The sequence below is a fragment of the Podarcis filfolensis genome, assembly GCF_964270895.1.
Source record: "Podarcis filfolensis genome assembly, chromosome: 1".
In the NCBI taxonomy this organism is placed as follows: Eukaryota; Metazoa; Chordata; class Lepidosauria; order Squamata; family Lacertidae; genus Podarcis; species Podarcis filfolensis.
Window position 1 is genome coordinate 39,892,123 of NC_139604.1, and position 26,217 is coordinate 39,918,339.

Consider the following 26,217-nt stretch of genomic DNA (forward strand, 5'->3'; position numbering starts at 1 on the left):
AGTGCAAAATTGTGCTTTGGGTTTTTAAGCTCTTGGCACATGCCTAAATTTACACCAGGCTTAACTTAAACAATCATACTTTTAAGAGTTATGTGAATCACTTATTAAAATAAACATTTATTTGGAGTGTTCAAACAGGCAATACACATTTTTTCAATGATAAGATAGCTATGATGTCTCAGTAGGTTAAGCAACGTGTCGGTATTTCAAAGCGTGTTCTTTTTAAAAAAACAAACCTAATTACATAGTTTGAATTATACTTTAATTATTATTGTGGGGTGGAGCAAGTGGTCACATTGGATAAATTAATGACTATGGCTTTAATCCAGAAATTCTGTGAATGGAGTTTCATCCATGGGACACTCCCACCGCCAGAAAGCAGAGGGGAGGGGAAGAGGTAATTTTGCCAAATCAGACTCCTACTGTAGTACCAGTGCCCGTCAAAAGCCTGCTATGGAGGGTTAGGGAATCACCCAGGACATAAGAATAGGAATGTACCCGGTGCACACCATAGCACAAAGATCATGGGGCCAAACAGTCTCCCAGTGTAATTCTCTAGACTTGACCCTGTAGGTAAGAGTAGAACCATTGTAGAACAGTAACCCCAATACCCAACCCATGATCAATGTTATCAAAAACCAGTGAGACATCAAGAAGCAGAATCATAATCCTTTCATCCCTGTCTCAATTTAGGTCAGCCATCAGGACAACCACGGCTGATTCAGTCCTGAACTCTGGTACAGTGGTACCTCTGGTTGAGAATGGGATCCGTTCTGGAACCCCGTTCACAACATGAACAGAACGCAACGTGCGTCTGTGTGTGCGCAGGTCGCGATTTGCCACTTCTGCGCATGTGCGTGATGTCATTTTGAGCGTCTGCGCATATGCGAGCGGCGATACCTGGAAGTAACCCTTTCCAGTACTTCCGGGTTGCCGCAGGATGCAACCTGAAAACGCTCAACCTGAAGAAAACGCAACACGAGGTATGAATGCAGATGATTTATATCTTCAAGGAACTCCTGCAACTCTCTCCTGTACTACTCTCTCCACCACTTTACCCCAGAAATGTGTATTTGCAATCAGATGCTAATTGTTATAAACAATAGGATCCAGGTTGGGCTTCTCCAGGAGTGAACACGCTACCACGTGTTTAAGGGTAGCAGACACCACACCACCGCACAAAGTCAGAGGATTGATGTTGGATTCTAGTGCTGGTGCACGCTTTCCAAACTCAACATCAATGCGGTGATTTGCAGAAACCAGGTTAAACTGAACTACTGCCTTGTATCTGAAGATAAAAAGTATACAGAACAAGAATATCTGCATTTGCAATGGAACCTGCCCCCATCTCCTCCTGTTGCCCCCGTACGCCCCCTAAAGCTATTATGGGTTTCACCCCAGCCCTCTGGAGCAGATTTGGGAAGGGAAGGAGCACATGGGGGAGTTTCTTGCGCAAGTAGAAATTCCATGTGCTGACAAAAAAGAGTTAGCTGGATACCATCCTATATTTCCAAAAAGATATTAGCCTATTTTCAATGTCCCAATGAAAATCAACAAACATGGATTAAATTTACTGGCCATTTTGTGAATATAGTACTACAACTCTCATATTTAGACATTCTTATATACATATATATATATAAAATACCTGTACACAGCACAAAGAGGGATGTCTTCACATTCCCTTTCTTCAAACAAGGTGTCTGGACATTCCTGTCCTCCATTAACAGCATCATGAATAATAATCCTGTAGCGGGACTGTTTCATTGCAGGAGCATTACCTGAGAACATATTTTAAAACGGTAGCAAAATGTTGGTTTTTCTGTCTTTCTTTCACAGTTAGGTAATTTCATGCATTAGTGATTTTGCCTTTGATTTGAAAAGTGTTAAACTTCAAATCCTGCCTTTGGTTACACTGAATCTAGTAAAACATATGACTTTATTTCCATTTGTTACCAAGTTGAAAATTCCAGGTACAATCTAGAGAGAGTAGAAGAGGGTTAGAGATTAACAAACATGTGGCATCTAAAGCATCATATTCTTACACCAATCCAACAATCTTCTTACATGTGTGGGACCTTGCTCCTGTGGAGGGTTAAAGGAAAGATTCAAAACAAAACAAAACCAGAACTGTGTTTTTTATACATGTGGATAGTAGTTGGTTGTTGTGGATTGCAAGAAACAGAAGGCACTTGCTAGGATAGGGCAGCAGGTCTCCTTGGCCACTGTAATCCCAAAAGTGTTAACCTTGTTATCCTTCTATAGGCAATGATGATGAACCATCACATGATGTCAATGTATATTCATATCTAACATCTGTGCCACTAAGCATGGTGTTCTATACATGCTATTGCTAAACAATGCCATGCTACTTGATATATTTTCTAGACCTAATGAATTAGGATATAATGGACTCATTCTGCATATCCAGGGATTGTATGATTCAACTGTATGTAGAGGGCCTTCTCGGTAGTGACACCCTCCCTGTGGAAAACCCTCCCTTCAGATGTCAAGGAAATAAACAACAACCAGACTTTTAGAAGACATTTGAAGGCAGCCCTGTATCGGGAAGTTTTTAATGTTTCATGTTTTATTATGTTTTGATACATGCTGTGAACCACCCAGAGTGGATGGGGAAACCCAGTTAGATGGGTGGGGTATAATAATAATAATAATAATAATAATAATAATAATAATAATAATAATAATTCCTGTATGTTCCCATATGGATGGAAAATAGCAGGCAGTTCCTCCTAGGGGCAGGCACCCCCTTCCCATAACTATGACCTCCATGGTCAACTCTAATCCTCTAATTATGTAGATTGTTCCACAACTTGGTGTCCTCCAGATGTTTTCGGTTGCAACTCCTTTCAGCCCCAGGCAATATGGTAAATACTCATAGGTAATGGGATTTGTAGCTGAAAATATCTGGAGGGCATCAGGTTTGGGAAGGCAGATCTAGATCATGCCATTTCTTAAAATAAGTTTTTATTATTTATATGGATGTTTACAGAACCTGACATGTCAAAACATTGCAAAAAATTGTACACAACTTTAACCATTTCAGCAATGTCATCAATTCAAGCCAATACGAAGAACACTCCAAATTCATATTTTTTAAAAACTCAGTTATATGCGATCTAAACAACTTCAACCACTCACTGAGATCCACTCCAATTATTCTCGCAGATATGGGGAAAATATGTTAAAATTGAAGAATAATTGTCTGACTTCTTTCCCAAATTTTCCAAACATCACTTTATTTAGAATGATGTTATCTATCTCATTCCCAAAATAAGGCAGCATTTATTTATTTTTTGTTGAAGCTCTTTCAAGTTTACTAAGACAAAACAGCAGGTGTTGTGAATCTATGCTTGCATGCATTATTGGGTCCAGCAGGGACCTTAACTTGGCTCATGAGGACATTTTACTCAAGCGATGCCCAGCTGCCCCATACCTGATGTCATATATGGTGCTTGATTATAATGTTTATGAGAGATATATCTAACAGGAATCTCTGCAGGCTGCTTTCCAATTTAACTTCTGAAGAAGACCTTTAAATACAAGTTGGCCAAAACATGTCGGGCTGCTTTGGAAATAAAATCCATAAAATCCATATCCACTCCACCCCACCCCCAGCATCTTGAGGCACATCACTTTGTTTACCATACCTGAAGGAGCGTCTCCACCCCCATCGTTCAGCCCGAACACTGAGATCCAGCGCCGAGGGCCTTCTGGTGGTTCCCTCATTGCGAGAAGCAAAGCTACAGGGAACCAGGCAGAGGGCCTTCTCGGTAGTGGCGCCTGCCCTGTGGAACACCCTCCCATCAGATGTCAAGGAAATAAGCAGCTATCTTATTTTTAAAAGACATCTGAAGGCAGCCCTGTTTAGGGAAGTTTTAAATATTTAATGCTGTATTGTTTTTAACACTCGATTGGGAGCCGCCCAGAGTGGCTGGGGAAACTCAGCCAGATGGGTGGGGTATAAATAAATTATTATTATTATTATTATTATTATTATTATTATTATTATTATTATTCCCATTGAGTCAATCACCCGCCTCCTACTACGCTTCTGAGAAAAATCCCACCACACCCTCCCACTATATATAAGGGTCTGGTGACTTCTGTTTCAGTGTATCTGAAGAAGTGTGCATGCACACAAAAGCTTATACCCAGCACAAACTTAGTTGGTCTCTAATGTGCTGCTGAACAATTTTTTATTTATATCGCTTTGAATGTTCTTCTGTTTTTGTACTTTCCTTCCATGCCCTAGTGATGTCTTGTCCAGACTACAGCAATGCATGTCATGTGAAACTGTCCTTGAAGATGGTCTGGCAGCTAGTGTAGACTGCTGCTGCCAAGTTGGTCAGTAGGCAGCCAAGCGGGGCGATGTGTCACTGCTCCTCAGAGCACTGCGCAGGCTGCCAGTGAACTACTGCACCCAATATAAGGTGGTTGAACTAGCATGAGAAGTTCCAAATGACTTGGGACCCAAGGACCTAATATCAACCACCTTGGGCCTTAGGACCGGAAGAGGAAGCCCTGCTGGTGGTGGTGCCACTGTGTGCTGTGCTGTTGGCAGGACCTCTGCGTTTTGCTCCAAATTCTTGTTATAAATTATTAGTTTCCACCTCTTTACAGTGGTACCTCAGGTTAAGTACTTAATTCCTTCTGGAGGTCCGTACTTAACCTGAAACTGTTCTTAACCTGAAGCACCACTTTAGCTAATGAGGCCTCCTGCTGCTGCCGCGCCACTGGAGCCCGATTTCTGTTCACATCCTGAAGCAAAGTTCTTAACCTGAAGCACTATTTCTGGGTTAGCGGAGTCTGTAACCTGAAGCATATGTAACCTGAGGTACCACTGTATTTCCTTAAGCAAAATATCATCTACGCGCATTCGTGGTGTATGACAACTCTTTGCAGAAAACAGCCTGATGACATTTAGCTGAAGGACAAGCAATAGGTGGGAAAGCTGGACACCAATTCCCCAGTTCAGCTTTTTATGTTTTATCTGAGGCAAAGGATTTGCTCCAATGCCAATATCTGTTCTGTTTGTTTGTTTGAAAGTTGCTTGCCTAGCTGCTTGTTATTTTGGCAGATATTTAATTTAATATCTGATATGTAAAACTGCCTCCTGCTTTGTCTGTGGCTTAGGCATTTAGTTACATATTGTCTTTGTTAAATAATCTCTCCTATTTAATTCATATGCATAGAACATGAACTGATTTCTAAACTTCCAATCATGTTGCATTTTTCATTACAAAAAAAAAAAAAATTCTTTCCAGTAGCACCTTAAAGACCAACTAAGTTAGTTCTTGGTATGAGCTTTCGTGTGCATGCACACTTCGTCAGATACCACTGTGCAGCACAAATGAAAGAACTTCCAGTATAGCCATCTCAATAGCAAACCAAGTGAGCAACAAAATTCCCACAACTCAGTTTTAATTTAGAATCATATTAGAATGATAACTCTGCCAATGAGGTTAAATAATTAATTTGGAGGAGGTTTTTTTATTGTACAGGATTATTTAATAAACAGAGTAATTTAGTAGTTAATTTATTCTCCTTATTCATATACAGTTTGTTGAGAGTACAAAAAGCAAACAACTAATTAAAGCACTACTCATGACAGGAAAAATCTATTGAGAAATACTTACTGTGTGTATTGCAATTTTTGTAGAGGCAGAGAACACAAGAGCAAAGATGATGGGAACAATTATAACTTTCAACAGAATTAGGCATTACTGTACAAAAATCAGGAGAACTTTCTGCATAAAGCATGTATAAGTCTACTTATCTGGAAAAAATATTATCTGATGTGCAAATCACATTTTAATTTCAGATGGAATAACTTGTATTTTTAAAAAAGGTGATGGTGGAGGGGAGAACAATATTGACACTACGTTTTCCCGAGAGTTGTATCTGACTAAGTCATACTCAGAGTAAACCCACTGAAATCAATTATGATCATCTTAAGTCCATTGATTTCAGTGGCTTTACTCTGAGTATGACTTAGCTGGACTGAGCTTTTCCTGTGCTTTCAGTGCTCACTGAAAACCACATTTCTGATGGCAGTTTTGCTGTGAAATCTCAAGGGGGATGAAATGGCTATGGATTGTTTGATACTCAACACACTACATTTCTAGAATGTTTTGCCACCACCAACTCTACTTAGCATCGAGCTTCTGAGAAAGCCACTGGACACATGGGAAAACTTCCACTATCCAATGATTTAGCTCAAAGCATAGTTCTGTACTTTAGGAGATGGGAGGGGGAACCTGAATATCCTATCAAATTAGAACAAACAACAAATAGCCCTGTGCTGAGCCCATATCTTCAAGGTCTTCAAACAGAACTTTCCAACTTTTCCAGATCATTGCTCCATAACATGCACATGACACTGAAGTCTGTGCAAAAGAGTGATGTGTGGCTATGCTGGATTTGGATTGAGCCACAGCCCAATTCAGATTAGGGCAATGGTTATACTACCTTTGCAAGCTGAAAACATTTAAGATTTGATCCAATGGGGAAAGCAGAGAGGAGTGAGCTGTTTTCACAGCAGTCCAGCTCTGTCTATCTTATACTCGCCTATTTTTTTGTGTGTCCTTTGCATTTCAAGGAGAGCCTCCACTGCCACTAATGAAAACAGCAGCTTCAGAAAGGCTGTTTTCCATGGGAGGGAGAAAAGAGAGAGTTAGAGTCCTTTCTCCACCAGGGATGCAACTTACCATCAGAAGGACAGAAATAGTTCCAAGGCTGCTCTGCTTCTCTGTAGCTATTTACATGTCGGGGTTGTTTGTTATTTTTAATTAAATCACATGCATGTTAATTTGACCCATAAATTAATATGTCTAGTTTGGCTCTAAACTGTGAATCTGTGGACAGGTCCTTTTGTTCTTAACACATTTTGTGAAGGGTTTAGGAGATTGCAAGTACTGAGAAACTAATGATGAAAATGTAATATTAACAAATCAGAGGCTGGGTTGAGGTTTCTGGCAAGCGGTACAGACCTATGGAGCTCCTCTCGGCTTGCAATGCTTTAGCTACAGTAGTGCGCATCAGTACTGCTGCACAAAATGCCAATTCATAGGATTAAGGTGCTTGGTACATAGTATTGCTCACTACCTGAATCCAAACGAAAACAAAAGCTTATCACTTTATCTTCTGTGCTGATATGATAGGGATTGTTTATTTGTTCTGACTAGAACTTCTTTATCCCTCTTTTAAAGCAGCTTACCACGTTGGCAGGTGGTAGGGCAGTGTGTCCATTCGCTGAAAGGGGTCACCACACAATCCTTCTTGCATGGCAGCAAACATGGGCGGACTGTGTCTGGCCGGGTGGATTCTGGGCACCTGAGAACACAATTTTAAGTGTAACGTATGAGAACTGCCTTTAAGAAAGCCCCAAAATTATTTAGGGGAAAAGAATATCTGCTGTGCAATAAAACACAGAACTCTGTTAACTCCACACTATACACACGCACTATACACAAGCCCTTATGTCTAAGTAGACATGTATAGGTTTTCATAGATAATACTAGAAATACATAAGCACAAGACAAGAGAAGCTGGAAAACAAAACACATTTTTTTGAGAAATAAGCTGGAATTCGTTTAGCTGTGTCATACTTGGTGACTTGTTGAACAGATCATGGTTAAAACAAGCCATCACTTAACTTGTCTTAAAGGCAGCATAATCAAATCCAAACACACCACCCTCCTGAAAGTGTTCACATTGAATTTAATGCCCCCCTACTTTTCTGTGTCCCAGCTTTTAACATAAAATCCAGAAAACAGCCATCTCTTACAGGTTCTTTGATAAAGAGAGGCTTCCAATAGCTGCTAATTTTTTTGATCCCATTCCTCCCATTTATACATCTTTGCCCTAATCTTTATTGCCTAGTAATCCTGGATGGATGGTTTTCTTCCCCCAACTCTCTAATATAAAATAAGAATGAAATTCATATGTCAGCAATCCCTAATTTGAATTATGAGAGGGAGGTAAAAGGGGCAGTTCTATATGCTGTGGAAGATCAGCTGTTCTAAATGGGACAGTAAAACAAAGGAGAGGAAAGAATAAGCTTTTCACAGTCTTAATTTCCATGCAGACAGATTGCTTGAGAAACACCCACAAGTGAAATATAACTTCCAAACCAATCAGTACCTTAATCACTGACAGTTTTCAAAGTATGGTAGGAGTTAAACATAGGCCACAAAGCTGCTATTGTGAAATATTTAATAATATCAAACAAAAAGTTTTTAAAATTAATCCAAGTGAAACAGTGAAATGCATTGTTTTAATAAGTGTGTATATTGTTCTCAAATGAATTCTTGGTATATAATGCATTTTTGTTTCCATTATCTCTTTGAAATTTATTTCTAGGAACTGTTCATTTTTCTATCCACTTGGAGGTCTGTAAAATGGAAAATGAATTTAGCTCCCACCTCCTTCAAAGTAATAGGAGCGAAAATCCACATTTCATAACTTCAGCAAAACCTAAATTGAATATTTATGCAGATACATAAATCTTCTTCTCAAAGTTACCCTGCGGTTAAGCACTTCCCATAGCTTTTAGAGAATCACTGGAAGCTCAAATTTTCATAAATAGTCAAATGCAATATAATAAGCAGGTCTAGTCACAAACAATTTTCCTGCTCATTATTATGATTAAATTCAGAAACCTATACTTTGAAACCACAAGTCTCAGGCAGCCTAATCTTTCAATGAGTTAAGGAGGATAAAGGACATAGAGTTTACTGATGGAGCAAGGGCTAAAAGCCTTATCCTGCAAAGATGTACATATTTGGTATACAAAAGTCAGCAAATGAACTAGTTAAAGAACCGGTATTTTGTTTGTCAATAAACTTTGCATTTTTCTGTTATAAGTTCTGGGGTATCTCCACTGTGGTCACCCTTCTCTTGCACATGTGTGCACACACATCCCTAACTGTGATCATACAGGGTTGCCCCATCAGCTATGATTCCACTATGTTCTGCTAATACTATTAGTCAAACCGGCTCATGGTGTGACCAGTATAAACCATTTCCCCCCACTGAAGCCATAATAGGTTAAAGTTCCAATTTCAGAAATCTCAGTACTTGCAGTCACTTTGTGCTACCTCTTCATTACAAGGCAGATTTGCATTCCTTTAACACTTTCTCTTTTCGAATAAACACTGTTCCGACTTTCAAGACTTACCTGAACACTTCAAAGCACGGGCAGCCAACAAGATGCCCTCCAGATGCTGTTGGACTCCAATTCCCATCGGCCCAAAGCAAGTATGGTAAACCCAGCAGGGATGATGGGAGTTGTAGTCCATCAACATCTGCAGGGCACCACCTTGGGCCATCACTGTTTTAGAGTGCCACTGAAGATCACTGTCCCTCACTTAGACTACTGCATAAGGGATGAAGAACAAAATATGCTTGAAAGAGTGTATGATGCAGCAAATGACAAAAAAAAAAACCCTCATGCTGACAATTTTCCTGGTTATCAACGGGCACTAGACATTTCTTTCCTCAATTAATCTCATTAATCTAAAGAATTTTAATTAACTTTCAACGTAGACTGCTCATTTTTAGCAGAATTGTTCTGAGAGATACAAGGATTAAAACTAGGCTGTCATTCTCCAGACTAATTAACGGTGCAGAAAGTAATTAGCAATGTCTTGATTGTATGTATATATGTATGTATAGGGAACCAACTGTGCTTCTGACTTCTCTGAGCTTCTAAAGCAAAGCAGAAGGTTAAGTTATACATAGGGATAAATGTTGTTTAGAATAACATACTATATATATATATATATATTGCTATGCTATAAATCAACATAGCAATGAACATTTCACACATACCTTTCTTTTATGGGAGTCAACATATGCTAAATGCTTCTCCAGCTTTTTGTGTTTTGCTGGGATAATTCTGCTAGCAGGGTGTAACCTAGACTAGTATGCAAATGTGCACACATTCTAAAGCTCAGGAAAATGTTTGTTTGTTTTCTGAGGGGGGGGGGAATCTCTCTCAGCAGTTGAGCTTAAAGATCCCATCAAACAAAAACAAAAAGGGGTTTGGTACAAGACCTCCTAAAAGGATAACTCTGAAAAAATACCCCATTTAGAGCGGAAGCCATTTCCCTTTCATCAATTCTTCCACCAGAATTAAAAATGTTTTATTTATTTTTTTAAACCAGTAACTATGGAAGTTACAGCAGTAGTTCTGCATTCCTTATAACACCCTCTGACTGCCTCTTCCCATATGAACTGATTTGGGCACTGCAATGATCATCTGAAGCCCTTCTTTGTGTACCGCCTCCACAAGGGGTCCCGAGGGTGGCAAAAATGGGAACAGCCCATTTCTGCGGTGGCTCCCCATCTGTTGAATGCTGTCCCCAGAAAAGACTCGCCTTCGTTACATATATTTAGGCACCAGGAGAAAACATTTCTCTTCAATCAGATGTTTGGCTGATTAACATTCTATGTCTTTTGTCGGACGGGGGTTATTGGTTTGTATTGGTTTTTACCTTATTATGCATTTCCCCTTCTCAATTTGTATGTTGTAAACCACCCTGGGCTCTTTGGACAAAGGGCAGTATACAAATTTAAGAAATAATAATAATTTCTTGTTCTTGTATCATCTATGTGTTTTTCTCAGTAGGAAGGCATTTGAATCTCCCTCCATTTTTAAAAAAGTGCCAGAAAAGGGAACAGATTACATTAAATCAGCAGCCTCTTTAAGTGAATGAAGTGGATAGAGAGCTCTGTCTGTTTCACCTCTTGCAGCCTAGTTTAGTATTACCTTGTTCACCAAACCCCAGAAGCACCCAACCAGTACAGAAAGAAGGAAGAGTCATGTGGTGGTGGTCTGCATACCATCTTAGCAAACTGACACTTCTACAATGACATTCTTAGGTCTGAAGGAAATTTAGTTAGAAACCAAAGACTATGGACATGGTGTGTCTCCAGTGCCATGCATTTCTGAACAATACCTTTTGGCTGGGACCTGGCCAGAATTATTCTTCACACAGAAGACCTTCCTCGTCTGCATGCCCACTCCACAGGTAGGCTCACCATTCCAGTTAATGGTAGCATTCAGAGCTGTTACCAAGATGTTTTCTGAACAGGGACTCCATGTTGATGTTTCCCAGTAGATCTGGTTGCAAGCGTGCTCGTTGCATGTACGATATTCTTCTAGTGCATGATTAGGAGGGCATGACTTTCCACCTGTATAGAATAAAAGCAACAGTGTGCAGCAGTCTCTCTCTCTCTCTCTCTCTCTCTCTGTGTGTGTGTGTGTGTGTGTGTGTGTGTGTGTAAAACACTGGTTGCATTCCTGCTGCAATAAAGGATCTTCCAAGAACTAGTACAGGTAACTCCCCATTTGCGTGGGGGTTGTGTTCTGGGTCACAGTGCGCATTGGTGGGGTGCGTGTAAGCCCGCCCTATTCTGGGGCAAAAAGTGGTGTGCATGTCATCCATCACGTGTGCCTTGAATGTGAACAAAATGAAAGTTGCCTGTATTGCACAATGCTGTGTTCAGTCACACATAAAAGGACAATTTCCTCAACTTATGATACTAGTTTCACGATCCTATGACTTATAATCAAGTATTGCTCAAATAACATAATTGCCATTTATTTGAGCCATACATTATTATAAGTCATAAGCATCCACTCTGGAAGCCTATGCACATTGACTTAAGCTTCAGAGACACATGGCAGTGCTTTCAGTATTCCATGTACAGAGACCCAAAACTGGCTGCCCAACACAGTTTCAGCATACAAGCTGACAAAGAGCACTGAGGTAGCAATGAGTAGCAATTACAACAGTCATGATGGAGCTAAGACTGGGATCTGAACATGTTATCACTACAGTGAGCTGCTGCCCTCAAGTAGCAGCCCTGGGATACAGGACCCGACGCATACTCTGTGGAATACTCACAGGATCTGTTGTTGATTTTTCAATCTGTATGCTAAGTTACAAAGAAGCAGAAAGTAGCAGAAAATGGAGCCACACAGATCCAACTCTGAATTTGGTATGAGTTGATAAAACTGAATTCCCTAGCTGGTGATTAATTATAGTTCTATGAAATACCAAACATCAAAGAAACTTGGAGAAAACTATAGATGCACAAGCTTATCTTTATTGCCATTGCTTTCCTGAGGCTGCAGTGTTCAAATGACCATATAAACAATACCACCACCACCACTTACAAAGGGGGGGGGGGGTAGTGAGGCAGAGACAAGCGCCAAGTAAATTAAGCGCCTACTGAAACACAACCATCCTTTGTTCTGCATACTTATTGAAAAATTTAGTGATATAATTCCCATTGGAAAACTGTAATTTCCAAGTTCTTAAGCTGTTCTTATGGAGGAGAAAAAAAGTTCAAATTGTTAAATTTCATTCCCTAAGCTGCCCAGCTGATGCCATTTTGCACCAACAAAGTGCAAACTGCATATTTTGTAGACGTGAAGGTACTATGTGTGGCCTTTTGCATAAAAATTAGGAAAAAGATGGTCCAGAATGCCACCCAGAAGGTGTTTCCATCCCTAAGAATTCATCTTGAAAATGCATACCTATGAATCTGAAATGCCATAATCCAAAATCATGATAGGCATTCACCTAGGGGTTGTATAAATTTGTAGTCCAGGGTTTAAGAAGCTGGCACCCTCCAGGTGTGGAATTCCAAGTCTCATCAGCCCCAGCCAAGATAGTCAATGACTAGAGAAATGATAATTTCATTTATGGATCACTTCCCATGAGGCATCCTGAAGCAACTCACAATATAAAAACATATAGTTCAGTTGATTAGAGTGTGGTGCTGATAACGCAGGTTCGATCCCCATATGGGACAGTTGCATACTCCTGCAATGCAGAGGGTTGGACTAGATGTTCCTCAGGATCCCTTCCAACTCTACAATTCTATGATATAAAATAGTTTCACATTTAAAAAAAAAACCCAATAAAAGCCCCTGATCTAACTAGCATTGTTCTGTTGGTCCACTTTATCAATACTTGGCAACACTGCATAAACTGCTTTTCATTGCCTCTTCTAAACCTTCAAAGTCACTGTACTGTTTTCAGACATATTTGGGGCCATTAAAAGCTAGCACATTACCCTTCCCTAAATCCATAAGTTGGGTAAAGTAGAACAAACAGGTCACCACTGAAGTCAAATGGAATGATATTGAAATTACATATTCCAGACTTTAATTATCCCAGGCCCCTGCAAAGGAATTAACCTATGAAATATTTAATGTGTAATTCAATATTTAAGTATTCCAATATGTGCATTCATTTTTTTAATGATACACTTAAGTTTTCACAGAAAAATATTTGGCCCTAGCTAAACACTGTTTCCTCCACTGTGTCTTTAGTTTGCTTTCTTGGATTTATGGCTCTACAGTTACCATCAATATTATTAGGAACATGCATCATCATTTAATTAATTTTTCTATGTAAATTTATCTGTTTAAAAATCAAATATTCTGATATATTAAAAAGCTTCATTAACTCATGACTTCAATGTTATCAGATACAATTTGGAAACAGAATGGATTAATGAATATTTGTACAGAGCTTTGTAGGTGAAAATTCTTTTCAAGTGATAAAGATTATTAATTACTCTTATTTCACTGGGGCTGGGGACTAATCCAAACAGTTCTCTAGGAAAATGTGGAATGATACATGACCTTGAGGAGGCACAACTCACAATCACTCCTCACCACACCGAAATATACATAATATTTGCATGCTATGTTTTTTCTTTTTAAAAATGTTAATCTAATAATCCTAGGCATGTGCATTCATAACTTTGCTCTTTCCCAATTGCATTTTTGGGGTGTTTTTAACTGATCACAGGGGGCCACTATTCAACTGCTAATGCAGCACCCATCTGCTGCTACGTTTTGAAGATTTTGATGCTGGTGAGAGAACACGCTATGGTTATATTAAAAATAACACATTTTAACACATACAGCCATGAGGAAAGCTAAAGTATAAGGCAGAGGTTCCAGAACAGCTCTTCAAGTTTTTAACATCCACCTCAGATATTTGGTATTGTAGCATTCCGGCCATATCTGAAGCCATGTCAAAAGAAAGTAATGTTACTCATTTGCAGTCTGTTACTGGTTCAAGGACAAAAAAATAGTTTGAAAGCATATCATTCAAGAGGGAAAGTCTTATCCTCAATGAATAAGGAAGTACCAAATGACACTCCCATGGTTCTGGTATATATAGTTCCTAACCTTGCCATGCCACAGGAAGTCTGTAAAGAAAACAAAGAAATAGCCATAAGAGATGTGCTGTTCACCTTCTCCTGGTAATGCCAGTATTGACCTCGTTCTGCTTTGCCTGCCTTCAGCATTTTTACTGGTGCATGAGTGAGAACAAGATGACCACTGCGACCATTCAGTCACAACACAGTCCATTCCACACGGTACTTCACATGTTATGGTCTTGGAAGGCGAAGGGGAGTCTGCACAGAGATCACCTGACACATCCTCACCTAAAATCAACACAAAATGGGAAGAGAAAAAGAAGAAGCCCATGTTAAGAATATGACCAGTTTAAAATATATGAGTAGTCGTAGCAATATGAAAGCATGGCAGGGGGAAGACTTTAATTGGTTCACAGAAGTACTGCAGCAGGGATGCCAAGGTATGTTTCACGTGTGCACTTCATACCCTCTTCAGTTCCAAAACCTCATGGACTTCTTTTGTTCTTTATGATCAGACTTCTGGGATTTGTCCTTATGGAAACACTACCAGTGCGAATCCTCTGCTGCCTGTTCTAGATTGGAGGACTCCGGGAGAATGTGCGAGAACACATTCTTGTTCACCTTGCATCACATTCACAATAATTAAAACTTTTATTATTTTTCATGTGACATTTGGAAAATGAAAAACAGGCCACAGGCAGCCCTATGTCTTAGACCAATCGCTCTTCATGATATCTAATGAAACTAACCCTACATTCCAAACATCATTATGCTGCATGATCCTATGCCATCACTGCACCTAACTTGCTGCTACTGGCATTTCTAGAAAATATACAGCATGTTAAGAAATGTCTTAACCTGCACTAGGAGGAAGGGAAGGGAGGGAGAAGGAAGGGAGAAAGTAACTGTTAGGTAGATTTGTAGCTGGTTGACAGGCTGAACTCAAAAGGTGCTCATGAATCGTTCATCGTGGACCATTCACTGGGGGGAAAGTGACAAGTGGGGTGCTGCAGGGTTCTATCCTGGACCTGTTGCTGTTCAACATCTTTATAAACAACTTAGATGAAGGAATGGAGGGGATACTCTTCAAATTTTCAGATGATACCAAACTGGGAGGGGTAGCTAATGCCACAGAAGATGAAATCAAGATTCAAGATGACCTTAACAGATTAGAGAACTGTAACAAAGTAACAAAATAGATTTCAATAGGGAGAGGAGATATCAGACATTCAAAGGAGGCCCTTTCAGGCTGCACCTGGGCCTCATGGGAAAATAAGAATCTCATAATGACTGAGGCCCTGTCTCTGCAAATGCAACAGCTGTTACTCAGTTCCGCCTCCATCCTGAGGTGAAACAAACAGGGTGCTTTTGTAGGGGGAATAAATACAAACTGGCCATTGTCCTAATTAACAAGTACTGTACTTCAGAATTTTTCTCATGGGCAAACATGGCTAACGTTACTTCATATATTTCTCCTAATGTTTAGTTCCACCCCAGATGCCCTCTTATTCTCAAACATCTGTGTTTGCCCTCAGCTCTCCTATGCACACCAGCAGATGGCCTCCTCAGTTTCTTTCCTTCTGTTTTGTATAATTTAGAAAAGATGCTGAAGAATTTCTTCAACATTTTCATAAAAGCTGGATATTCAGTATATAACTGATATTTATGAAGTGTTGAGAAAATCATGTCTAGTGAGCTGCAAACCTTAAGCAGATATTCAATAAATTCTTTCCTTTTTTAAAAAAAATATATGCTTCAACACTAATAGAAATGCACATATTAATCTGGAAGGGTAACGGAAATACTTGTGGTTTGTCAAACATAACCCTTGCTACACTCTGACACAACAGTACACATGAAGACATGTGCAAATATATAAAAAGGGCAGGGAAAAAGACTTGATCATGGGCTATGGTATCTTGGATGATTCTCATGTTTGAATTCTTTAAAAGCTCAAATCTATAACCCCTTATGAACAACATTCCCACTCTGAATGCTCCTCCTTTTAGGATACCTGCAAAGCTTTTGTTATCTTTTATGAACCCAAGACCAAACCAACAAGATCAATCATTTAAACATGGAGTGGGGGGCAATAAAACTTAGAACTGCAACTGCAGAAGAAAACCATCTCTTCACTGGAAACTAGAGTTGTGATTATCATGAACCTGCCTGGCAAAGAATTATAAAGTTGAGGGTAAAGGTTTCTATTGCTTTTGTGGGGCAATATGCATATACCAGCTTGCAAATGAGTGGAAGTGGAAGTCAGTGGAAGTGCTTAAAGCTGTCAATTGTGCAGCAGTAATTTCTGCATTCATATTCCTAAATGAGGACAGCCTCTTAGTCCCCGAAGTATGAATAAAACTTTTCAAGCACATTATGGGGAGTAATAGAGAGAACTGAGCAGGCAATCCAACTACAAGATATGTTCTATATATATATGCATGCCTCTGCTGATCAGACAAAATTTGACTTGCCTAATCGCTATACTATTATTCTAGCCTGCTGAAAGATGAATAAAGTTTAAAAATCCCTCTCCTACAGGAACGCATCTCATCATGAATGAGTATCAATCTTTTCTGTGACGTGTTTGGAAAGATTCTCTCACTGCATCTACCTCTATTCAATCATTCTCTCTGAATGGCCCATTTCAGTAGCAGCACTCTGTGTGTTCAACACTGAGCTGACAGCTGAGCAAGCTAAGGGTTTGGGGTTGGGGAGAGAAGAGGAACTCTTAAACCACGCACCAATTATGTGCTTGCCTCTACAAGTCATGCTAGCATTATAGTCTTTGCAAGCATTTTGACATCCTGCCTGTATGGCAGTTGCTACCACATCTCAGAGAACTGGGGTCAAGGTGGAAGCTATGAGGAGTCCTTCAAGGAAAAGGTAGGATGGGGAGACAGCAATACTTTAAAATAGCTGAACTGTGAAAATCTGTTCTGTTTCACCATCTCTATTTACAAGTAGTATACAAAATAGTCAGTTCCTGTCAGGTTTATGATCTACAGCAGACAGAAGACTTACTTCCATCTCTTCTTTTTCACTCATAGTAGAATGAGTTGCCCATATTTAACACTTGGCTCAATCTGTGTGGGTGGTACCTACAAGACAGCGGATAGCTTCTGGCAGAAGAACCTAAGTTGGCCTTGGGGAAAATATATGCTTTTGTTTTTATGTACGAGAAAGAGATGTGATTGAAAATCTATCACTCTTGAAAACATTTTGAATATTTTGGTATGGAAAAAAGGGAAGAAATACTCTCATCCACAAGGTATATTTAAAACCACCCGAGTGAGACTGGATCCTACTGAAAAAAATATAAGTGGATCTTGGGACTCAAGTGATTTCAAGCAATTCTATTTATGTGGTGGGAAAAAAGTTTCCAGATGTGTAACAAGTGCAGAATGCAAAATTTTCTCAAAAGTTTTGTAAGTCTGGGCCATTCTCCCAATGAATTACAGAAATCTTTTGTTTAAAAAGACTAGAAATGCAGTAAGCCTGCAACTTGCAGTTATATTCTGAGGATCATGCCTAAAGCCAAAAGATAGATGGGGGAATTGGGACTCCCACCCCTACCCCATTCTATCAAATTGGTATCCCATAGAAGGGTCCAGTGGTGTGCTTTCCAGATGGGGCCTGGTAAGCCAGGACTCCCCCCCCCCCAATGGTGATCTGAGAGGGACTGCCCTGATTTGATGTACGTTATGGGATGAGCCTTAACCTGGGATTAACCGTACTCAATAATCAACCAGCAGTCGGGCTGTGTGATTCAGGGTACACACCCAGTGCCTACGCCAAGACCAACTTAAAACTGTAATCAACAACATTGTGGCCTATTTTATCCCAAACTAATTGTCCTGCAATTATTTCATCTTCATGATAGTTCTTGGCCGTTTGCGGCCTTATTACATCCGGCAGCAGTGATTGCAGCCTGGCGTGGGAGGAGGCAGCACTGGGGCAGGGGGTGTGCACCTGTTTCCCACACGGCCTTGGAGGGCATCATTTCCTTCCCCAGCAGTCACATAGGCTTCCAGTGGTTTGTCCATGATTTTGTCCAATCAGCTTCCCCATCCACCCTTTTTGTTATGCTAAGGTTCTGCTTGAGAGTGAGCAGAACGCGATTAAGACCTTGCTATGGAAGCCCCCCCCCCCTTCATGGATCACTGCCTTGTCGTGGTGAAGGGGCTTGAATAACTCAGAGAAGCTATGAGCTATGCTGTGCAGGGCCACCCTAGACAAACAGGTCATAGCTGAGAGTTTAGACTAAATGTGATCCACCTGGAGAAGGAACTGGCAAACCACTTCAGTATTTTGCCAAGAAAACTCAATGGACATAAAAAAGGAGAAGCTTTGAGAAGAAAGTGAGAGTTTCCAAGGCATGCTCTGTTTTCATGATGTCATGGAGTGTTGAACACGACTAAGACGACTAAACAACAAAAATGGAAGCATCGACTTGCCATACTTGGGGTCAAGGTTGAATTTGTCTTCCAGACAAATTGGGCCCATCTGGAGGTTTTGCCTTCCTCATAACAATTGTCATAACTTTGGCAAGTAAGGTATTGGGGTTGTATCCTTAGTCAAGGCGGATGTGTGTGGGGGGGGGGTTGTGTATAGCCAAAGCACATCATTCAGTTGTGGGTAGGATTGCGAAAGTATTTTTTCTTAGACGCCTGTCCCTGTTTGTTTGTTTCTTTGTTTGTTCCTTTGTTTTTTCCCAAGCACATAAAGCTGAATACACATAAGTTAAATGTGTCAAAGTTGCAGGCTTACTGTTCCAGTGAGAGGTTTATTGGGCAGTCTTCAGTCTCACTTCATCATAACATGGTCCTCACCCATTTTCCTATTAATGAGTCATGTAAAAAGGCATTACATTATGCCAAGCATGTCCAAAGTCTGTTTCAGGGTGCCTAATCCAGCCTGCTGGTCAATTTAATCTGGCCCCCGTGGCAGTATATGTCCTGGGGTAAAATCCTTTAAAAAGCTCAGCAACTGCATGATTATGCCACATTGCGACATACAACACTAATAAGGCATTCGTTACTTGCATTTGCTAGTACAGAATCTATTGTCACTTTTAGTCCTGTCTGAAGACAGTCTACATTTTGACAAACAAAGAGACTGAAAGGATAGTAGAAGAAGCAAGGGTAAAAAGGTAAAGGTAAAGGGACCCCTGGCCATTAAGTCCAGTCGCAGACGACTCTGGGGTTGCGGTGCTCATCTCGCTTTACTGGCTGACGGAGCCGATGTTCGTCCACAGACAGCTTCCGGGTCATGTGGCCATCATGACTAAGCTGCTTCTGGCAAACCAGAGCAGCGCACGGAAACGCCATTTACCTTCCTGCCAGAGCAGTACCTATTTATCTACTTGCACATGAAGTGCTTTCAAACTGCTAGGTTGGCAGGAGCAGGGACCGAGCAATGGGTGCTTACTCTGTCGTGGGGATTTGAACCGCTGACCTTCTGATTGGCAAGCCCAAGGCTCTGTGATTTAGACCACAGCGCAATCCCACATCCAGGGTGCGTAACAGGGGGCAAATGTGCACACAAATTGAGCTACACATACTTAAAACTTCATTACAGTTGTGGACAGGGTCTAGATGGATCAGTCAATTTACAGCCCATGGCAATTCAAATATGCATTTTATTTAATGTACACATTTCTAAATATATTTTATCCAAACAGTTTTTTAAACGTTTTTGAGCCGAGAACTGCACCACAAAATTCAGAGAACTGTGAAATATGAATAATATAATTATGTCCTGATTTGTGTACGAGTCCAAGAGGTGCGAAATAGGTCAGTCCACTTAAAAATGATGACAGGACAAAATCCTCCTTCATTCCTAGTTGGGGATGAAGCAGGCTTTGAGGAATGTACTGAAGGAAGGAAGATATGGAGGGACCCGCCACTTCCCAGATGTTCCTAAAGGGCACTCCAAGTATAAAGGGCAGTAAGAGCAAGAGCCTAGCAGCACTTGAATCATTGATAATAAAAGCATATGATATACTTCCTGATCCAGCAGATGAGTCAAGTTATGCTAAGCATATCAATATATATCTTCTCCAGGATATATATGGCACATAGATTCTCTTTTGCCCTGTTACACTAGGAGATATTGGACTATATATAATTCTGCAACTAAGCCCTCAAACACAAAAGACCCTAATTTGCACATAAATGACTCACAGAACTTTTTTTTTTGTATCTTCTAATGACATGCTGTCCATCAATATTACTCCTTCTATTCATTCATGTCCTCCATGTAAAATAATGAAACAGTCATTAAAATACTACGCTGCTATAAAATTTTATATCTCATTTAAATCTCTGGAAACAATGCCAATAAACCTTGAGTAACTGCTTGTCTATAACAAAGATGTCAGTAGATAGTAGTAAATTTTAAGAGTGGGGAGGAGATGGGGAAATCAAAGTTGCCATTTGCCTGCTTACTAATAGCAATTTCAAATCTTTCAGCATAAATAGGCTTAACAGGGTAAAAGTATTTCCCCAGACATCTAATTAGCTAATGGAACTGTTACATTTAAACATTTCACAACAACGCCAGAACTGAGGAGTGTAAGATTGATTTGATACAGCCATCTATAAATGTACTCAGCTCTTCGTAATCTCGCCATTGACTTTTTTTCCATGTTGAGACACCAAATCAAACGCTAATAAGTCTGAGTACAGATTTATTCCTCTGACTGCACTGCACGGCCAACGGGAAGGTCTATGTCACACTTCACAGAAAATTTCTACCTGGGCGCTGACTTTTGCTAATGCCAATCCATAGTTAAGAACTTCTGTGAGAAGCATTGTCAGTTTGTCAGTGTAACCAGCAGGGTGAGAAGTAAATCTAATTGCTTTGGCCCCATCACTATTCCAGCAACAGAAAGGGAGAATAAAAAAACAATAATAATAGAAAAGCCAAGAACAGAACAGCCAAGGCAGGAAATGACAAAGCAGAAAACAAGTAGTAAAGACTTAATGTGCGACAAAGGGAGAAATAAAGCTGCATGCCTGTTTCAGAACACACAGAGAAGAATCAAGGGAACAGGTGATAAACACATGGGATGGAGGAACGGGAACATGGAAGACTCCTCTTTCCTCCCCGAAAAGGGCCATGTGAGGAGAGAAGGTGAAGGAATAACCAAAGCCTTTTCCCCTTCCCTCTCCATAGGGCCATATACCACCAGCTGCCTGTTGGAAGTGAACTTTATGACTTGTGACATGTTAATGGAGGTGTGTATTAAAATGTGCAGCGATGCTAGTTGTAAACTGCCTTGGAAGCATTTGTATCCTGAAAGGTAGCATATAAAGAACGGTGATAAATAAATAGATAAATACCAAAGTAGACTGAATGCATAGTGTGCAGGTGCCTTCCCTCCCCCCCTCCCCCGTTTCTCGTTAATTACAGGTACACCCTCTTGCTCTGACTCCAGATTGCTGTTGGGATTACTGCACCAAACGGAAGGTTTATCCCTGTTGTAATATATATATATATATATATATATATATATATATATATATATATATATATATATATATATATATTTCTCCTGTGTGCCTACAAACTTTGGGGGAAAGTTCCCATTAGTGCCAATAGATTGCCCATCACCACCACCACCTCCCGCAGCCTTATACCTTATGTGAAAGGGGGAATAAAGATCTTTCCCCACACACTGCAATCCTGATAACAATCCTTCCTGAGCCTGTAATTAATTAAAGCAAAACGAGAGATGCATTTGCATGCTATTCATTTGCATGCTATTCAACATTTACGTCTGGCCCAAAATCAATTTTTGAAAATTGTCAGGGCTTTGTCATTCCACACAATGCAAAATTAATTTTAAAAAACCTGCAGCTGTAATATGTAGTTATGGCCACTAGCTTACATAGTTCCAAAAGGGGGTTATACAAATTTCACGGAGAATATATCTATCAGTGGCTGTTAGCAAAGGTGGCATTATACCACCAACTAATTTCTAGAGACATCAGTAGTGCTGGTGGTAGCAATTGTCCTTATGCCTGCCTGGCAATCTTCCCAGAATAATCTAGCAGGGTCCCCGTGGAAAGCTAGATGGGAGTTTTGGTCTACCCAAAGGGCTTGTCTGATAACTATTAGAACATAAAGCATTTCAATTAAAATCACACAAAACAAAATATAAAGGAAGGAAATAGCTTTCCTAAGTTTTGTTTGTATCAGACCCACAGTATTACTCACTGAACTCCTGCCCAAAGCATATTCTTCATCTTCAGCTGAACAATCTGTGCAAGAGCCTATGAGAGATTACTATGAAGATGATTTATAGCTACAACATCCACACAAGGGGAATCTCCCCCCAAACGTGTCCAGACACTTGAAAGCCCTTAGAATCTGGTGTGGCAATTGACAAGACACAAAAAGGGGATATTAGCTATACATTGCATCTTGGGATCTTTTTTTTAAAAAAAGGGAAAAATAGAGGCTGCCCTGGAAAATCAGCCACAGGAGGAGAAGAGTGAAAACCGGAGACATGCCTTTTTTAAACAAAAAAGACTGGCTCTCCATTTCACTGAATCCACTTTTAACTTAGCTAAGTTTAAATACCTGCACAGAAGTTCCCTCTGTTCCTTTACCATTCAGTGTATCTTCTGTCCTCATTTGTCATAAAATAGGTGCTTCCATTTTTTGGCACTAATTTGTCACTCACTGATTTTCTGCTTTTTTAGCTCCTATGTTTTATGCTGATTTCAGTTGTTGATGTTTTGCTGGGCTTTTTTGCTTTGTTTTGTGATTTGTGTGTGTGTTTATTGTGAATCGCATCTGCATTTTATTGTTTATGCAAATTACAAAGAGAACTTTGGATGGTGGTATGCAAGTGAAATACACAATAATAAATAAATTCTCTCCTCTCCTCTCTTTCTGTTTTTTGAGGGAGGGTTAGCTTTGGCTTGGTTTAATTCTTCTGTCTCTCATTTTCCCTTTCAAATTCTCCTCAACAGTTCTCTTTATATATATTATCCCTTATGGTTGGTATTTTCAAGATGTCAGTACTTTGCCCTATTTCCCTCCCCAGCTCCTGGTCTTTCACAGTGCAATGCTATGTCCATCTACTCAGAAGTAAATCCTGTTGAATTGAATAGGGCTTGCTCCCAGATCAATAGAGTTAGGATGGCAGTCTTAGTCTGTCTTTTTTAAAAAAAAATTGATGATCTGTCACTTTAACTCTCAATTCCTGCTCTTTAAGCATTGGTACTTTCTACAGTGGCTAATTGTCTTTTGGCTATTATCACTTCATGGATGTCTGCTCATTTTCTTAAATTAACCTTGATAAAACTGAATTTCTTGTAATTCATCAGCAATAAATCTCTGCCTATCCCACAGTTTCTGAACCTTAATTATCTTATAATCCACCATTCTTTCCAGGCATGTAACCTTGGTGTAAAATTTAGCTCTCTTCATTTTTCACTCCTCAGTTCCAGTTCATGGCTGGATCACATAACATACTAAAACCTTGAAGAAAAAAATCCATTACTAAGGTCTCTCTACCCTTTATGATCCCCATGAAGCTTTTAGTTAATGTTCATCTGCTTCTATCGTCACAGATAACATCTCTCTTCTGTCCTTGATCCTTTCCACCTTGCAAATTGTATTCAATGTTCAGACAACCCAGCTAACACTGACTGGTCTATACACATAGCAGAATGAGGAGGCATAATGGACAGTGCCACTGCAGGTTGCAGCTGTAGGGTGACACTTTTGTATGGGTCCCAAGTTAAGTACACACAAACACATATGACTACCAGGAAAAGAAAAACCACCACCAAGCAGCACGTCATGCAGAAAGGTTTTCAGCCCAGCTTGCTCCCTGAAGAGTGTTTTCTACCTACAGACAGTTTTATATTATTTGATTGTGTTTGTGTGTTGCACATCGGAGCATAAAAAATGCAATTCTCTACATGCCTGAAGTGGCACAGCTCACTCTGCCACCTCATTCTGATGCATATGAAAACTAAGATTATTTCCTCAGAGCATTGTTATATATATATATTGTGGATTTTGTTGCCAAATGTCTATTGCTTTCATGCAGGATAGTTGTTATTATTTGATGATGAAGATGGTGATAAATGGGCTGAATATTCCCCGACACTTTTGTGGAAACTCTTAGGACAAAATGCACCTGTTACATCACAATACGAATGACATTCAAGATTGGAAAGTGTGTGTCCTCATTGGCCATGGAGTGGTGGAGCACCTCTAGTCCTGGCATGGTAGTATACGATTGCTCTGCCCATGTACATAAAATAATTTACCTACTTACAAGGGAGGGAGCAAATCTAATAGGCTTGCAAATATGATTTGAATTGGTAAAGTTTCTGTTTTCCAAAACACTGGATGATAATGATAGTGAATGATTATAAATGCATTGTGGATTTTTCAAGGGAATCAACAACCTTTTTCCAAAACACCTGGGAATCTCCAAAATTAAAGGATAAATGGTTGTGGGAACCAGTGGCGTAGCGTGGGTTGTCAGCACCCGGGGCAAGGCAAGTAATTTGCGCCCTCTAACCCATGGATTTGCACCCCCTAACCCGTGGATTTGCGCCCCCTAACCCTAACCCCCAGATGTTGCGCCCAGTGCGGCCGGCCCCCCCCTGCACCCCCCACGGTACGCCACTGGTGGGAACGACAGGAGCTTTTCTACAACGAAAGAACCAGTATATTTAATACTCAGATTTGGCCCAATCCTGCAACTAATCTGGGTCTGGTATGTACTACTTAACCTGGAATAGTTACTCCTTAGCACCTTTTAACAACACATGCTTTACTTATAAGCACAGTGATTAAAAATGGATTAGAAGATTCTAATCCAGATCAGTGGGGGCAGGAAGAGAAAAGAACAGCAACAACCACCATGATGCTCATTGTGTTCAGTGCAGTTTTATTTCAGGTAAGAATGCATAAGGACTACAGCCATAGCCATGCAATTTGAAGGCTATTTGGGGTGAAGCAAGAAGCAACACCCATAGTAGCATTAACATCAAGAAGCATTCTGGGCAGAAAACAGAAATCACCTTAAGTATCCCCAATTTTGCCAGCTATAGGCAGAAGAATGTTCTCATCAATATTCAGAATTTAACCAGAAGTTTCATCTTTGCTTAGTCATGCTGGCCACATGACCCGGAAAAACTGTTTGCGGAGTGGACAAACGCCGGCTCCCTCAGCCTGTAAAGCGAGATGAGCGCCGCAACCCCAGAGTCGTTCGTGACTGGACCTAACGGTCAGGAGTCCCTTTACCTTTTAATGCCTAGCATGGAATCTCTATTCCATAAAATACATGAACCCAAAGTCTACAGTGATGTCAGAAACAAAATTGTATGAAGGCCTTGACATGCAGAAATTTAAGAATAATTCAAAAAATAAATTTTAAAATGGAAAAAAAATATATAGGTGCTTAGTCACCATCTACTGTGAGTGGAAAACCAAGAAAGTAATTTCAGCTAAAGGAATTAACAAGCAGAAACGTGTGACTGGAGTGTACATATGAGATCAATTTGTGCCACTTTTGACAAATTGGGAATGGCTGGCACCCCATGCACAAAGATTTGAATGACAGTGACATTATGTAAAGTAGCTTGCACCTATGCAGGTAAGTTTAATCATGTGCAATACAAACACAGCAATGTGAGGCAGCTGCTATCCCATACTATCATCTCCCTGACAAGTACATTACAGGAGGTTTTAGTAAATACTTATAGCTCGCTCACCGGTGTTCATAATTCCTCTGAGATGATTAAATTGTCTAACCCAGATTATCACTGTTATTTAGCAACTCCTCAGCTTGCATTCAATGCTTTGCTTGTTCCACTGAAACAGAAGAAGGAGCCAATTTATGCAGCAGCTCCGTGTGTGTATCAAAACGCACTGCAACAATTGCTATGCTAACACTGGCCCCACCCATGTTGCTGGGGCAATAAACCAGTTCAGAGCAATGGCACAAGTGTGTTTCAGTTATGCTTA

The 26,217-nt window shown here is 40.1% G+C and overlaps 1 protein-coding gene across 9 annotated transcripts in view; it reads right to left on the minus strand.

The window, feature by feature from the left end:
* The window catches only part of THSD7B (thrombospondin type 1 domain containing 7B), a 511,659-nt gene that overhangs the window by 125,693 nt on the left and 359,749 nt on the right, over positions 1 to 26,217 (minus strand). For all 9 annotated transcript variants that reach the window (XM_083581788.1, XM_083581787.1, XM_083581784.1 and 6 more), the window contains 4 exons: positions 14,308 to 14,502; positions 10,986 to 11,220; positions 7,241 to 7,356; positions 1,649 to 1,781 (listed from right to left, as the gene is read on the minus strand). In XM_083581788.1, the coding sequence (XP_083437914.1) occupies positions 1,649 to 1,781; positions 7,241 to 7,356; positions 10,986 to 11,220; positions 14,308 to 14,502 (679 nt within the window). The remainder of the gene's footprint in view (positions 1 to 1,648; positions 1,782 to 7,240; positions 7,357 to 10,985; positions 11,221 to 14,307; positions 14,503 to 26,217) is intronic.